Below are 15,124 nucleotides of genomic sequence, written 5' to 3' on the forward strand. Positions count from 1 at the left end.
GCATGGATCGAGTGAATAGGGGTTGGAACCCGGTGATATCTTCTATCTTCTATCCAGTCACACATCACAGTCTGGGAAGTAAATGAGAATGGATATAATCGAAAGTATATTGGTCCACTGGTTTGTATAACTACATCATTCTCTTGGTGGTAGACATCAGCAGCCCTGTCCAGGTGGTCATCCGAGTTGATCACATATGGATATATGGATATATATACCTCCTCAGGGCAAGGATCGACTCCCCACCCGGGATTTGCAGGTATCCAGGTATTAGCGATGGCACATCTCTATTTCCCGTATAGAATATAGGTCTACGATGAGCATGACAAGAAGTACCTACAAAAGATCCACCAAATCTACAAGTAGACTCACTGCCCAGTTCAGCGAAAATCCCGTTTTGCCCATTAAGTTAAATACAGGATGAGAGTCGTATCACAGAATAAATCGGGATGCAAAGAGCCAAGTCCACACTCAGCACAAACTCAAGAGACGCCAGGCTGCGCACCGATTCGGATTTGGATTCGGGTTCGGGGTGTGGGAAAAAGGGAAGGGGAAGGGAAGGGCTGAAGGCATGAGGGAACTGGGAAATATGCGGGAGAGATATTCGTCACAACATAAGACAAAGAAAGACGTTTACTCCTCATCGTCATCCGGCTGGTCGAAGAGGAAATTGGCCGCTAGCTCTTCGTTCTTGTCGCAGGCAAAGTATGCCTGGATGACCGAATCCCGCGGGAAGCCCAGACGGCACAACTAGTATGGGGTTAGCAGCCGATCAATGCTAGACTCGCACTCAAAAGAAACATACCCGTTCAATCGCGTCCCGCTCTTCCTCCGTCACCGAAATGGCTTGCGTGCCCGGCGGCAATGCCGACTCGTCGTCCTCCAACTCCTCGCTCAACAGCTGAAGGAACTGATCCGAGTTCTGCCCGATGATCTGCGCAATCTGTGGGTTCCCAGCGGCGACCTGCTGGAGGATGGGCTCGAGCATGTGGGGCTGCTGTTGGACCAGCTGCCGCAGCTGCTGGAAGTGGGGGTTGTTGCGCAGGAACTCGAGGTTTGCCAGAGGCTCGCCACCAGCCGCTCCCGCGCCTCCACCACGAGCTCCTCGACCACCACCTTCACCGGCCTGGGCAGCAGCCTCGAAAAGGTTCAAGGGCTCATCTTCGCCGGTTGCGGGGGCAGCTCCACCAGCGGCAGGGGCAGGGGCAGGGGCAGGGGCAGAGGGGGCAGTACGCTGTTGCTGTTGTTGCTGCTGCTCTTGCTGGACATTGTCGGGGATGCCCTGGTGAAATGTTAGAAGAGGAATGGATTAAAGAGATGAATCAAACTTACGGTCAACAGGTATTCGATAGCACGGTCGGGGTTGAAGAATGCAGCTCGCATGGCCCGGTCAATGTCACTTCTCGCAAACCCCATTGCCTCCATCTGAGCAACGGCCCCTTCGGCGGCAGACCCCATAGCCAACGCAGAAGGGTCCCCAAAGGCAGCATCCTGAGCACCAGCCTGCGTCGCACCACCAGCCGGAGACGGAGTCGCAGGGGCTGCAGGGGCTGCAGAGGCAGGTGCGGGAGCTGGAGGGGCAGCGGGGGTCGATGCGGGAGCTCGGGCAGCCGGGGTGGAGGGGGGCTGAGAGGAAGTTGCAGCAGCGGAGGGAGCGGCCTTGGTTTGCTAAGAAGATCGATTAGTTTTACACCTCAACTCACTTCAAGTCTAGCTTCATACCTTGCCAGGCAGGCAGACTAGAAAGTCCTTCTCTTGGATGTTGTAGGATTCGACCGTGTTGTCATCCTGAAGAATCTTGCCTATCGAGCGAAAACCTGTGTAAGCAGACCGGAAAATCCATCGATGAGACAAGCACCACTTACCAGAGTAGATCACTTTCATCCGCTCTGCATCATATCCGCTTTTCTCCTGAGCAATTTTTCCCTTGACTTGGCGCACCTAGAACCAGCAAAATCGATGAGTCCCGCACCCGGTTGGACAAGTTATATCGAAAGACTCAGCATCACATACCGTCTCAGAGGGATCAGCCTCGATGACAAATTTCTCCTGCTTGAGATCCTGTGCCCATGAACCTCTGTTAGCTGTCTGTGAATGAGGAATGCTCCAGCCCACGTACCTTGAAGGTGAGCTTCATTTTGCCACCACTCCAAGATGGAAAACCAGAGTAGGACCGAATGATATGAGGGAGATGAGATGGGGAGTGTCGAAGACAGAAAATCTCAGCGATGAAGTCAAGAAGGTAAAGAGGGGAGTTCATTTCCAGAAGTGACGATTGCTGGAGCAGCCTCAGGCAGCCTCACCGCCTTCGGTGGGGGGGTTGTGCAGTCCCGTTTCCTCACGCCGTCCACTCCCGAATGCCATGGTGGATGATTCTATGCAAAGACACCGGGGCTGCTATGCCTTATAGCACCTGGTGTATGTGTGTTCACTGGTCTGTCTAGTTTTCTTTTTTCACCATGTGTGGACGTCGAGGGTTGATTCCCCCACCTGGCCACTAACCGAGGGAAGTATAGCACAGACCGTGTTGACAACATTGCATATGAGATATCAATGCCAGGTTGTTCAAATTCTATGCAGCGATCGGATTTCCCCGGACTGGATGCATTCGATCGGGGTCCGATCAAGATGAATGATCTAATCTGCGGTCTGCAGGGCCAGCAAAGCCAAGTTCGCGTCCAATTGATCAAGGCCATGAACCCATCTGCAGAGCCATGGGATGCCAGGCAGATAAAAATGCACTGGAGGAATTGGATGGATATATCACACAGCATGGCATCGGGATCGGGGTCGATCCACCCCTTCTGATCCCGGAGATCGCGGGTTGGATACATCAGATTAATAGTTTGTTGCTAGCGGCTGGATTGACCACACCATGGAGATCCAGGAATTGGGGACTCTGAGTCCCAGTGATTAGGATCCAATTGACCGGTAATTTCTGAAATGAGCTGCAGTGTTATTTGACTGACTATCAGCCCTTTTTTGGACCTGACTTGCCATGCACTCGGAATGATGGATCTCTTATTTTCCAGAAATTGACAGATTGACATTGTCTGCTTCCGTCTTCCCCGTCTGATATGCTTTGGACCATGTTGCTGGGATGCGTCCCGTCCCGTTTTCTATCTATCTTCCCCGGGCCACGCGAACCATCCATGGATGCTCGGCATAAATATGAGCTGCCTCCCCATGGTATGAGGACTCCCAGCGTTGCCAGCGCCGAGGATCGTGGAGTGCCTGCAAGGCCATCAGGCTCTCATCATTCTCTCTTTATATATCAATCTCAAATTCACTCCTTCGTTTCTCTCTTTTTGACCTCAATGCCCATCATGCCTCGTGTCCTCGCATACTCGTTGGCAGGAGCTTCCATGCTCTTTACATTCATTGTCACAATTCTCAATGGACTCTCCTATGCCACCTTCCAATCCTTGTCTACTTATACTCCCACTGGCTTGGCCCCAGTTGGTCTGAGTGCTGTCAGCTGTGTGGCCTTGATCGTGCTCAGCGTGTTGCTACACGACGATAACCGGGCTGGCTACTGTTCGATGCAGTGGAAAATGGGGGTGTTTTACTTCACTAGTGCATATCTTCTGATTGCCGCCGGCTCAACTGCGGGAGCAATGGCAAGCAACACGCAATTCAATTCTTTGTCTATTGCTCGCTCGGTCTTCTGGGCGATCTCGGTGTTTACCCAGGGCTTGTACGGTGGGTATCTCCTGATGACCTGGTCTCAGAGGAGGTCTGATCCAGAATGGCCACGCTCATACTCGCATGAGCTCGGCTCTTCTACAAATCTGGACACCGTCTCCTCTCCTCCCCGGGCTGTCTGTGATCCCTGTGGGTCAGTTGGACTGAACCCTAAACGATCCTCTCTCCGCAAATTCCCTCGACGGTCGAGCCGTTACTCTGGTGGAACACTCTGCTTTCAAAACTCCGAGGAAGACAAATATGGATCCATCGACACTAGTTCCTCGACCTTGTCTCCGGAAACGTCCCCAATTATCGACAAAGTCAGCGAGTCTCTTGAACATCGCGACACCAGACCCCTTCTGCGTGGCAGTGGTAGTATCCGCAGTATGCCGAGTCTGCGCCGCAACCAAGAGATCAAGTTGTCGCTCGACACCTTGGTCCAGCCATCCCCGACTGCCTCGACCCTCCACGTCAACTCCCCCAACAGGATCTACCCACAACATCCTGGAGACCAACCCGTCTCAACAGACTCACATTCATCCGCTATTCCGCTCGAACAGCCCTTCGCCGTCGCCCACCCCTACCCCTGGGACCATGGTCAAGGCCTCCCCGTCTGCTGGACAGACGATTACCACAAAGACGCTGACCCGCATGCGATCTGCTCGCTCGCTCCGAGACCAAACAATGCGCACACCATCCCCGCTGCCTGGATTGGAATTCGACGAAAGCACCGGCACCTACTTAGACCCGACACAGGGAGTGTCGGGTATCCTCGCCGGCCATGTCCGTCGAAACGTCTCGGAGTACGAGAAACGACACGACCTAAACGAATCGGCCGAAGAAAAATGATATAGATGACTGGAAATGGTTCATTTTTTATTGCTTGGTTTGGTTTTCTTTTTCTTCTTCTTTGCTTTATGTACAGAATCATGGCTTGTATGAATGAGTATGTCTATAGGAAAGGAGTTTGTGAATATATAGGGTTTTCCAGGGGTTCTCCAATCTGTATTTGAAGAAGAATATAGATTGAGTAACGAATAAATGACCTCTTTTCCCGGTCTTCCCTAGGAAGTATGTATCATCCATGGATGTAACCTTCTCCGTACTAACCCAAGAACGGAGCCAAAGCTGAGGGTTGGTCTGAAAATATACACAGAGTGGGTCCCTAGCTTACTGTATTCATGTCACCGTATAGCGTGTCAAGTTGTAAGACTTGCATATTAATTGATTGAATAATTAGAGAAACCCCGGGGCCGAAGCTGTTGCTTGTAAATTTTTTTTTTTCTTTCTATTTTTGTATATACGGACCAAGGGAGAGTAGAGGGTGGTGGGGAGAGTACAAAGGATCAGAGGTACGTACTCGTAAAGTTGAGGCACAAAATATGAAGCAGAGCTAGCTGCACAGAACTATAATTGGCGCGACCCATCATGAAGTATACGTGGAGTCTAGTCAAGCATAGTCAAGCATAGTCCAGTCAGTATTGTACACCTTGATGATTTTTTGGCAAGTGCAATCAATTAAGAATCAAGCATACCTAGGGATTACTCTTCGTATTTTATATCAATTGGCGCTCTATGGTGGTCGCTCTCATATCTCCCATAATCCGACTGGTCGGGGGGCAATTCTCTTCTCGCCCACTTGTTTTGGCTCTTCTCTAACGTACCCTTGCTTCGACTCTTTTTTTTTTTTCCTTTTTCTTTTTCTTTTTCTTTTCTCTTTCTTTCTTTCTTTCCTATTTCTTCCGGATCTCCATTCTATGGGGTTATTTTATCCTACATTCTCCCTCTATCTCTGCCGTGGCCCTTCCCCTAGACACCCACTTCTACCCGGCCCAGTCAAATCCTGCGCCCCGAGTAGATCCTTGCTCTCCTACTTCTTCTTTTCTACTCTTTACTTCTCCCAACTTCATCGCTTTCTGGCTCTCGCTTTCCCGGTAGGTCGCGTGTTTCTTTTTTTCTTTTTCCTTTCATTCTCTTCCCCCCCCCCATGTCTCTCTGATTGCGCACTCTACTCTCTCCCTCTCCCCCCCCTAGCGCGAGTCACGGCGGTGTACCAGTAAAAAAGATCGCGTGTTTTCATCTACATGACATCTCGAAAGTATCCCCAACCCCCCTTTCTCCACGCCATTCATTCTCCCCCCTCGAATTGTTCGATTGTCCCGATTGTCGCTCAATCGAATTCATCTCAATCATCTCAATCACCTCAATCACCTCAACCACCCCATTCACCCCATTCACTCTATTCGCCCCATTCGCCCTATTCACCCCCAATGTCTCTATTGTTGCCATCCCCATCTTGTACTTTAAATCCACTGCCATCGGTCCCTTTTTCGATCCTTTTCTTTTCTTTCGTCTCAAACTCTTCCTCGATCTCCTATTTTCTATCGTGACTCTGCCCTTCTTACCTTGTCTTCTGTTGCTCTGTTCATCCCTACCTTGCTAGTTCACTTCGAAAAAATCGCTAATCCCCTGCAAAGACGATCGCCATGGTGGGAAGAAGAAGAAGCAGAGCGGCCCCAGAGCCAGCTCATACTCCCAGTACCTCGACACGATCCTCGCGCAATACCTCCGGTAAGTTCATGATTTTCATGATTTTTCTAATTTATATCCGTGCTGTCGCTAATCCTCGCAGACTTCATTCATGAAAGTCCCCGCAGAAGAGGTCGCTGGGCAGGCCGGACGAGCCTCCCTGGACACTCTGCGCCGGAGACACCGGCATCGAGCAGGTCTGAGCCTCGCTCGCACATTATCAAATTCAAAGTGCCCTCACTTCAGGCCCTTCGGACCACGTCTCCGGAAGCTCCCTCTGAAGACCAGGAGCCTGCGTCGTCGACTTCTTCGGGTGACACGCAAAACCCAGAGACGCCGCGCCCCCGGCGCTCAAGCGTGCCGTGGCCGTTCCCGAGTCTTCGCGCACCACACGCCAGTCGGCAAGATTGAAGGCTCCCGACGACCCGTCTTTTGAACAGCCAACTCCGACCAAGACTGCGGAACCGGCGAGTCAACCGGAAGAGGCATCTTTTGACTCTGCCCCTAATCCCCGGGAAGAAGACATCACCACACAGTCACATATTCAAAAGATGTCTCACACCCCGGAAGCCCCGGACCATGCATCTCAGCCCGTATCGCCGGGAGCGACCGAGATCCAGCCTGCCGAAGCGGTCGCAGAAAGCCATGAAACGGGCGATTTGAAGATGTCTGTGCAGGCCTCGAACGACCTTTCTGCCCCCAACAGCCCCAAATCGACTGCTCACGACATTGCTTCAACCTCACTGGATTCTCCCCGCTTGTCCCGCAAGCGAAAATCAACTGAGATGAAGCATGAAGCCGTCGACGCAGAGACTGCTGAATTCCCCGAAGCCAAGAAGCCTCGGCTTGACGACGGGGAAACTCAGTCTGAAAATGCTGCGCAGAATGGAGTCGAGACCGAGACCTCGCTTGAATCATCTCCCGACGATGCCGGACTCGCTGCTGCCGATGAGTATGACCCCGGTCCTGTGAGTGCTACTTCTTTCGGACGAGGCCGTGGGGGTCGCGGAAGCCGCGCGCGAGGACGTGGCCGCGGCCGCGGTCGTGGAGGCCGTGGCGGCACAACCACCGCGCCCGTCCGAGGAGGAATTGCCAAGCGTGGAGGGACTCGTGGACGTGGCCGGGCAGCTCGCCAAGCCGCCGCTTTGAAACGGGGCAAGAAGATCGAGGATGAGATCTGGGATAGCGAGACCTGGCGGCAGCGCACCCCGTCACCTCCCCCGGCCTTGCAGCCGGTGAGAAACCGAAAGGATGAGTTGGCGGCGTTTTTCAAGAAACTTGGACAGGTGCAACAGGTCTCGTTGACTGTTGTGGCAGAAAACTCCACCCAGAAGGTGTCTCGCGACAAGACCTCCTACGAAGATTGCCCGGAGTACTTGCAGCTACAGCGAGATCTTGCCGCCCGCGAAAAGAAAGTGCTCGATCGATTGCGCGCTGAACGTGATCGGAAAATTAAAGCGGACAAGAGAGTCACGGAAGGTAAAGTCTTCTCGATCAAGAACATGACGGAGGTAAGTTGGAAAACGACCTTGCTTTTTGACGGATGTGGTTCTAATTATGGTTGCGACTCGGATCAGTTTGAACTCGGGGAAATCAAGGAAGAAACCCTCTATGCGGCCAAGGGCAGCTACATGGCTCTGGTCCAAGGGCAACGAGCGGTCGAGGACGATGAGCATACCGAGGTAAGCATTTTCCGATTCAAAGTTGGAAGGATGTGCTAACAGCCAACTCTACAGACCGATGGCTCCGACTCCGATTCTGAACCGAAGCAGTTTTTGTTCCGGACTACCAAACGCGCCATCAGACAGGTTGAGCGCGGATTCACCTCGAAGGCTGTGCGGAATCCTGAAGGCGCGGCAGCGTACATTCGTGGCAAAGAAGGCTGGGACGAATTTGTTCAAAAAGCTCGCTTGGGTGAAGATCTCGATCCGCAGATGAAAGCGCTGGACAAGGCGCGTGAGCCCACCTGGTTGGCCCATGTCGAACAAATCTTTGACAGTTTGTTGTTTGCCGCCAAGGTAATCGGCGATTCGGACAGTCGCCCAATGATGATGTCTTACGACGGTGCGGCCGACATGCGACTGGAGCCATTCCCTCAAGCATTGACAGCGCTGGCGGATGCCGCTCTGACGGAGCGCCCAACGACTCTGCCCCAGATCCTTACCGATGCCAATGCGGGTCCGCATCGACCTATCTTTCCACCATCTCAAGTCCCTCCTCCGACCATGGCCGCTGGCCCTACTGACCCCCGATCATTCATCCTTCCTCGCCCGACCCCTACCCAGCAACCTCGACGTCTTCTCCCTGCACGGCACCAATTGGGACTCCCAGACCCGTTCTCAATGAATGGACCGCCGCAACTCCCGCCGCCGCCCGGCTCTAACTTCCAGCGTCTGCCTCTTCCCGGTTACCTGCCACCTCCGGGGCCACCAGGGCCTCCCGGACCTCCAGGACCTTCACTCTATTTTCCTGCTCCACCGGGATCTCACCCTCCGCCTCCTCGTCGGTATTGAAAAATGCCGCGAATGAATTGCAAGACTATCATCGGATAACCGATTGACAATTCATTGACAACCTGAACAACCTCACTACTTGAACCACCTGAACCACCACTGGATACGCCAGCATCACTTGTACCATTACAGCACCTCTTAACCTCGATCTACCACGATATCCATGGATGGGTGAATATTGCGATACCATGAATTTGCGATCGGATGTACCATCGATTCCCTGATCTTGTTTCCATGTACTTTATTTGTGTCTTTCAGCGCCGGCGTTTCCACTGAATGTGGCCGTGTTTTTCGATGGATTGCCCCTGCAATCACTTTCACCCTTGTTTTTTATTTTCCATTTTTATCTTTATCTTCATTCCTGTCGTTCTTTTTTTCGAGGGTAGATGGACAATGAATCATATGAGACACAATGAGTCACAAGTATAGGGATGAACAGTACAGCCTGCGGTGATGTGGAGCCCGTGACTAACCATGACTTGCGGCGGGGCAGAGCTTTTTGCGCTTTTTCCATCCCACGCTGGTCCTCGTCCTTGGCTATTTAAGAGCTTCTAGTGAAGTGTTGATTTGCATTTCATTCTTCCGAGCTCTTGAAAAGTTTGTCATTTTTCTTCTTCTCCAACCCCCTCCCCCTTCTCTTCCCTCGCAATCAGCGAGCCTCTCCGCTATTCTCATTCTCGCATCCGCCCTCGTCTCCGACCACCTCCTAGACTTGCGCCCGCTGTCGCCCTTTATTCCTTCTTCCTCCTCTTTCGATATTCCTGATACCCATCCAGACCTTTATACACTTCGGATTTCTGGCAGTATGGCTGTGCGCGCGCAATTCGAGAACTCGAACGAGTGAGTGGGACCCCGGGAGAGAAAAGACAGGAAAAGACAGGAAAAGACAGGAAAATGAAAAAAGGAATGAGAAAAGAATGAAGAGCTAATTGCGTGCAGGGTCGGTGTCTTCTCCCGCCTGACCAATTCCTACGCCCTCGTTGCTGTCGGTGCCTCGGAGAACTTTTACAGGTATGCATGTCTCCGGATACCACTGCTACTGCAGTCAACCAGCGAAAAAGCACCCTAACACAGACCAGTGTATTCGAATCGGAGCTCCAGGACGTCATCCCGATCTGCCATGCGACTATTGCGGGGACACGGATTATTGGGCGGTTAACTGTTGGGTATGTATAAGAAAAACAGAAAGAAAAACGAGAAGAGAAGAGAAACTAATTCTGTGTAGAAACCGCAAAGGCCTGCTCGTCCCGACTACAACGACCGATCAAGAACTGCAGCATTTGCGCAACACGCTCCCGGACTCGGTCAAAATCCAGCGCATAGAAGAGCGGCTGTCGGCACTGGGGAATGTGATCTGCTGCAACGACCATGTGGCACTGGTGCATCCTGACCTGGAGCGCGAGACGGAAGAGATGTACGTTCTTAATCCCATACATATACATATACATGTATGTATGTATATGTATATTTGTATACAATGTTACTAACGATAAAAAGAATCGCCGACGTCCTCGGCGTCGAAGTCTTCCGCCAAACCGTCGCCGACAACGTCCTTACCGGCTCATACATGGCGCTCTCCAACCAGGGCGGCATCGTGCACCCCAAGACCTCGATCCGCGACCAGGACGAGCTCTCCTCGCTGCTGCAGGTGCCGCTCGTCGCCGGTAGCGTCAACCGCGGCTCGCCCGTCGTCGGCGCCGGCATGGTGGTGAATGACTGGCTTGCTGTTACGGGGCTGGACACTACCGCCACCGAGCTGAGTGTTGTTGAGAGTGTGTTCCGGCTCGGCGAGATGGCTCCGGGTGGTGGGCCTGGGGCTGGGGCTGGTGCTGTTAATAAGGAGAGTATTGTGGAGAGTTTCTATTAATTTCTCTCTCTTTCCCTCTTTACATTTTCTTGTCTTGTTTCTTCTCTTTTCTGTGTCTGGTATTCTGTCATGATCGCATGTGTGACTTGACTTGCGCCATGCCCTTGATAGGATATTAGAGGAATGATGATCATGATGAAATGAGTCTGACGGACCCCCACCTGACTTTTGTTGGAAGAGAATATTTAAAAATATTCCTCTTGAAATTGAAAAAAAAACTACCAAGGTAGTGAAATAGTGTACAGGGTAACCATCCTAAACGCGAGATTCGAGCTGGTTGGAAACTGATATGGGGGGGGTATTGGACAAGATGGAATGTATAAAAAAAAAAAAAAAAAAAAAAAAAAAAAAGAAAAGAAAAGAAAAGAAAAGAGAAAAGAGAAAAGAAACACAAGAGTAGAAGCGAATTCAAACCAGAATCTTCCCCTTTTTTGTCACTCTCGCTATCAACGTTTTTTTTTCTCGGGAGTCGCTCTTTTTTTTTTATTTTTGTTTGAGCCTCAAAACATCTCAATGCAGTGGTTTTCTTGGTATGAGTAGCAGGCTTCCACTACTACACCTTGCCCTCGATCCCAATCTGCGATGGCGGCAGCTCCGTCTGCATATCGACTGCATACCCCGGCCCGGACGGAGAATCCTCTTTTGGGGGTGGCGGAGAATCGTCCTCGGCAGTAGTCCCGACACTACCACTGCGGTCACCGGCCTGGTCAGACTCGTCGGCTGGAGGCGGCGGAGGGGGCGGAGGCGGAGGCGTGGACTTTTGGCGTTTGGACGGAGAGCTGTCGCCGTTCTCGACGCCGAAGTCTTGGTCCAGGTCATTGTCGGGGTCGCGCTTGCGCTTCAGTGAGGCCGCGAGGTCGTCGTCTAGAGGTGAGGCTGCGGCGCCAGTATCAGCTTCGTCGTCGGACATTTTCACGTCCGCGTCCGCGTCAACTTGGGCGGAACCATGACCATGCGTCTTGGCCGCTTTGCGCTTCTCGCGCTCATGGTGCTTGGCGGCCGCCTTGTCGAAGAACCCTTTGCAGTAGTTTTTGACCGTCTGCTGGTGCTTCTCGCTGATCCGCGTGGGGTCGGTGACGCGGTTCTTCTTGTAGTCGCCTTCGACCAGTTTCTTGGCCGTCTATCTCATCATTAGCCTTCACTTTGTTCTTTCGCCTTTTCTTTCTTTCCTCGGGTTTATCAATTGAAGACATACCTCTTTGGCGAATCGCTTCAAGTGATCCTTGGGGATCTTGTGCTTGTACTGGTCGACGACGTGCTTGATGTAGGGGTGGAGCTGGGACGCATGAGCGATCTGTTTTGTGGGGATTGCATCGTTGCCTAATCAAACTCACTGTGTTTTCATAAAGCTTTTTCTGCTTCTCCAATGGAAGCTTCTTCCACCGACTCTCGTCCTTCTTTTTCTTTTCCGGCGGCTCGACAGAGACTTGTGGGGTAGCGGGCGTGTCGGTCTTTTGTTCGGAGGGGGTCTTTTCCTGGGAGTTGATGATGCCGTCGATAATGCTCTGCAGAGCCAGGTTTCTCTGGTTGACTGGAGGTGGCGGCGCAGGCGCAGGTGCCGTCGGACGTTGCCAGGTGGTCTCGCCCGAAGCCGAGTAGTAATAGGTCCGCCCGCCATCGGCTTCTGCCGTGAACCATCCCTCGGGCAGGGGCTGACGCTGGCGGCGGTTGTTCCGGGGTCGATGATTATGAGAGTTCCGCTCCCTGCGCGGCTGCGCTGCCTGACGGGGCGTCTCGTAGGACGGCGATGGAGAGCGCGTGGCAGATCGCTGGCGACTCTCACGGCCTGACTCCCGGCGCTCAAACTGATTGACGGCCTGCTTGATGTGCTCGCCGCGCTTCATGCGCGGGATGCGGTATCCCACCTCCAGGTTGGCCCAGCTTGCCAGGAGCGCGGCGGCCCTAGACTCAACGCGCTCCTCACCGCATGTCGTCAACGGCTGGATGTTCGACTCGATCTTGGAATCGATGATCTTGTTGCGCGTGAGCCGCGGGAATTTGTCCAGAATATCCAGAATCTGCAGCACCACGTTCTGGTCCTCCTTCCACATAGCCAGTTGCGAGTTGAGGATCTGGTACCCGTGCATCTTCACGACGCGGTTCCGCACCCGCTCGTCCTCGCAGCGCTGGATGCGGCCCAGCAACTTCACTGCAATCCACTTCTCCTGACACTGCATCAGCGCAGCCATAACCTTGGTCACACCATCCTCATCCAGCGACTTGGGCTGCACGCTGTCGACATATTCCTCGTCGTCTTCCTCCGTCTTCTTCTTGCGTGGCCGCCGTGCCACCACAGTGTCCCAACCATCGGCTTCGTCAATGCCTAGAGCCTCGATCGTCGCATTCGACAGTTTGGTTGCGCGCTCGGTCTGGGTGCGCCCGCCAATGAATCCGGTGCAGTTCGGCTCGCCGCAGTAGCAAGGTTGGGGGTCCGCGCCATAGCGGTCGACGTTGTAGTTAAAGACCAACTCCTCGCCGGTTTGCACAGCGCGCTCGGCGAAGATGCCCATGCGCAGCTTCTCACCTACCACCCACTTGTCGACATAGCAATTGGGGTTGCAGGAGTGGTTGCAGAATCGGCCCAGGTTGCCCTTCTTGGTCGCATCGACAAATTCGCCCTTGTTCAAAGACATGAAATAAAAGTGCTTGATGCCCTCCTCGTCGTATTGTCTCATGCGCCGGCGGAACTGCGGCTCGCCCACCACCTCGCCGACATACTCGAAGATCAGCTGGTGCGGCTCGAGGTTGGTCTCTGCGCGCAGCCCAAAACCCTTCTTGTCGGTCTGGATGACCGCCACACGTGCATACTGTTTCTTCTGAAACCGCTGGTTCCGACAGTCCGGTCCACAGCCACAATCTCCCACACACTCGATCTTGGTCGCGCGGTTGATGCAGTCGGAGTCTTCGCCGCATGCCAAATTTTGGCCGATCTCGGGAACTGGAAGGGTTCAGTTAGAAAAAAGATCGAGATAATGCCGGTCCCCATTCAGAAATCATGTTTTTCCTTTCCGATGCCGCCATCTACAGTCGCACCGAGATGAGCGAGCGGCATGGGAAGAAAAAAAAAATCAACCCGCCAAAACTGAGACGTACCCCACTCTTCGGTGCAATCGCACTCCATGGCATGCTCCGTGTAGCCCATGTATTTATTGGCATACCAGCAGGCCTGGATCTGCTCAAACGTGGCGAGCGCATCCTGGGTGCTGTCTGGGAGATGGGTGTACAGCGGCGGAGGACGCGACACCACCTTCTGCGAGGAACTGCGAGACAACTTGGGCGGCTGGCCCGGCTCTTGCTTCACCACAAGATCACCGACGTTTTCTCCAGTCGACTCAGGGGATGGCGGGATCTCCATTTTGGGTGAGGGGGGGGATCGAGATCGCGATCGCTCGGGGGGTGGATTGGGGTCTCCGTTGACCCGGGGAGAATCCATGGCTGCCTCAGTGTCTTTGGAGTCCGCGTTGTCATGGGCAGACATGACGACACGGACAGAGAAGAGGGAAGGGTGCGCGCGCAGGAAGAGAGGAAAGCAGAAGGTTGGGGTGAAGGGTGGTTTTCCGGCGCGCCAAGAACCGACACCGAGGAATCAAGGGGTCTTGGAGGCACGAAGTTCACGCTGGCTTTGTTTCATTCACTCATGGATTCATTGAAATTTTGGACTCGATCAATAGAGTGGCAGATGTCTCTCCTGGTTAAGAATCATGTTTCTGCTGCTTGGGAAGCCTCTTGAGCTCGTGCTTCGAGCGGGCCATCCCCGACGTGGGGATTACGACGCGTCTTCACAGCTGGAGAGTACGCTCAGGATCGATAAGAGCTCAGTTATCAGAAAGCTTGGGTTTTGGTGAATCCACAGAGAGTGATTTAGCGGAGATGCAGGAGTCTCTGTGTGTCGAGTTCACCTCAAAACACGTTCCAAGAAGACATCGATGGCGGTAGAACCATAGGCTCAGCGTGATCAATGGATGCTGCAGGGTTCAATGCAGCGCCAAAGAATCAAAAAACCCGGGCGGGTAACGATTGGGAGTAGGAAGGATGGGAAATAGAGGATCCGATCGAATCAGAATATTAGAGAAGAATACCTCGAACCTCGAACTACTAGGTAGGGATGTACTATGCCATAGAGAACACTATGATCCATTTCTGATCCGTGTTCTATTCTATTGAATATATAATATCTAATTCAGTTTATTCTAATATTCCAACCCTCCGATCTTCAGTGGATCCCAGCGCCAACCCCTCCAGCGCCTATCAGCCACTCGGGGGGATTGGCGCCCCAATACCGTGGTTTACCGGGAGAAAAAGGCGACTTAGGGCCTGGCAGTCCCTTGGCTCTGGAATATGACATTTCTATATATCCAACTTCTCTCTATCTCTACAATCTATTCTATACTCTCCTATCTACCATCTTTGATACAACATACTATACTATATATACTATGCTATATACTATATAAGATACTATATACTATGTACTATGTACTATGTACTACCCACATCTACACCAATATCCCGTTAGTGGTAATTTTGA

The 15,124-nt window shown here is 52.6% G+C and overlaps 5 protein-coding genes across 5 annotated transcripts; 3 read left to right on the plus strand and 2 right to left on the minus strand.

The window, feature by feature from the left end:
* Nucleotides 1–633: 633 nt before the first annotated feature.
* On the minus strand, nt 634–2,137 carry NUU61_009612 (putative UV excision repair protein (RadW); the record flags this gene model as incomplete). The annotated part of the gene is made up of 7 exons (XM_056660137.1): nt 634–750; nt 806–1,282; nt 1,333–1,668; nt 1,723–1,802; nt 1,866–1,941; nt 2,014–2,061; nt 2,120–2,137. The coding sequence occupies 7 exons, from the start codon at nt 2,135–2,137 to the stop codon at nt 634–636; spliced, it is 1,152 nt and encodes a 383-aa protein (XP_056506635.1).
* Nucleotides 2,138–3,326: 1,189 nt separating this feature from the next.
* Nucleotides 3,327–4,536, plus strand: NUU61_009613 (uncharacterized protein; the record flags this gene model as incomplete). Its single annotated transcript, XM_056660138.1, has 2 exons — nt 3,327–4,157; nt 4,198–4,536. 2 exons carry the CDS (start codon nt 3,327–3,329, stop codon nt 4,534–4,536), a joined length of 1,170 nt encoding a protein of 389 aa, XP_056506636.1.
* A 1,637-nt stretch (nt 4,537–6,173) lies between these two features.
* Nucleotides 6,174–8,729, plus strand: NUU61_009614 (uncharacterized protein; the record flags this gene model as incomplete). Its single annotated transcript, XM_056660139.1, has 5 exons — nt 6,174–6,258; nt 6,320–6,573; nt 6,594–7,727; nt 7,794–7,898; nt 7,953–8,729. The coding sequence occupies 5 exons, from the start codon at nt 6,174–6,176 to the stop codon at nt 8,727–8,729; spliced, it is 2,355 nt and encodes a 784-aa protein (XP_056506637.1).
* Nucleotides 8,730–9,534: 805 nt separating this feature from the next.
* NUU61_009615 (translation initiation factor 6) lies at nt 9,535–10,596 on the plus strand (the record flags this gene model as incomplete). The annotated part of the gene is made up of 5 exons (XM_056660140.1): nt 9,535–9,569; nt 9,669–9,740; nt 9,809–9,895; nt 9,955–10,143; nt 10,227–10,596. The coding sequence occupies 5 exons, from the start codon at nt 9,535–9,537 to the stop codon at nt 10,594–10,596; spliced, it is 753 nt and encodes a 250-aa protein (XP_056506638.1).
* A 553-nt stretch (nt 10,597–11,149) lies between these two features.
* Nucleotides 11,150–14,074, minus strand: set2 (SET and WW domain protein; the record flags this gene model as incomplete). Its single annotated transcript, XM_056660141.1, has 4 exons — nt 11,150–11,716; nt 11,792–11,890; nt 11,931–13,534; nt 13,690–14,074. 4 exons carry the CDS (start codon nt 14,072–14,074, stop codon nt 11,150–11,152), a joined length of 2,655 nt encoding a protein of 884 aa, XP_056506639.1.
* Nucleotides 14,075–15,124: the final 1,050 nt, after the last annotated feature.

The sequence above is a fragment of the Penicillium alfredii genome (assembly GCF_028826965.1).
Source record: "Penicillium alfredii strain IBT 34128 chromosome Unknown utg000012l_segment0_segment0, whole genome shotgun sequence".
NCBI classification, from domain to species: domain Eukaryota; kingdom Fungi; phylum Ascomycota; class Eurotiomycetes; order Eurotiales; family Aspergillaceae; genus Penicillium; species Penicillium alfredii.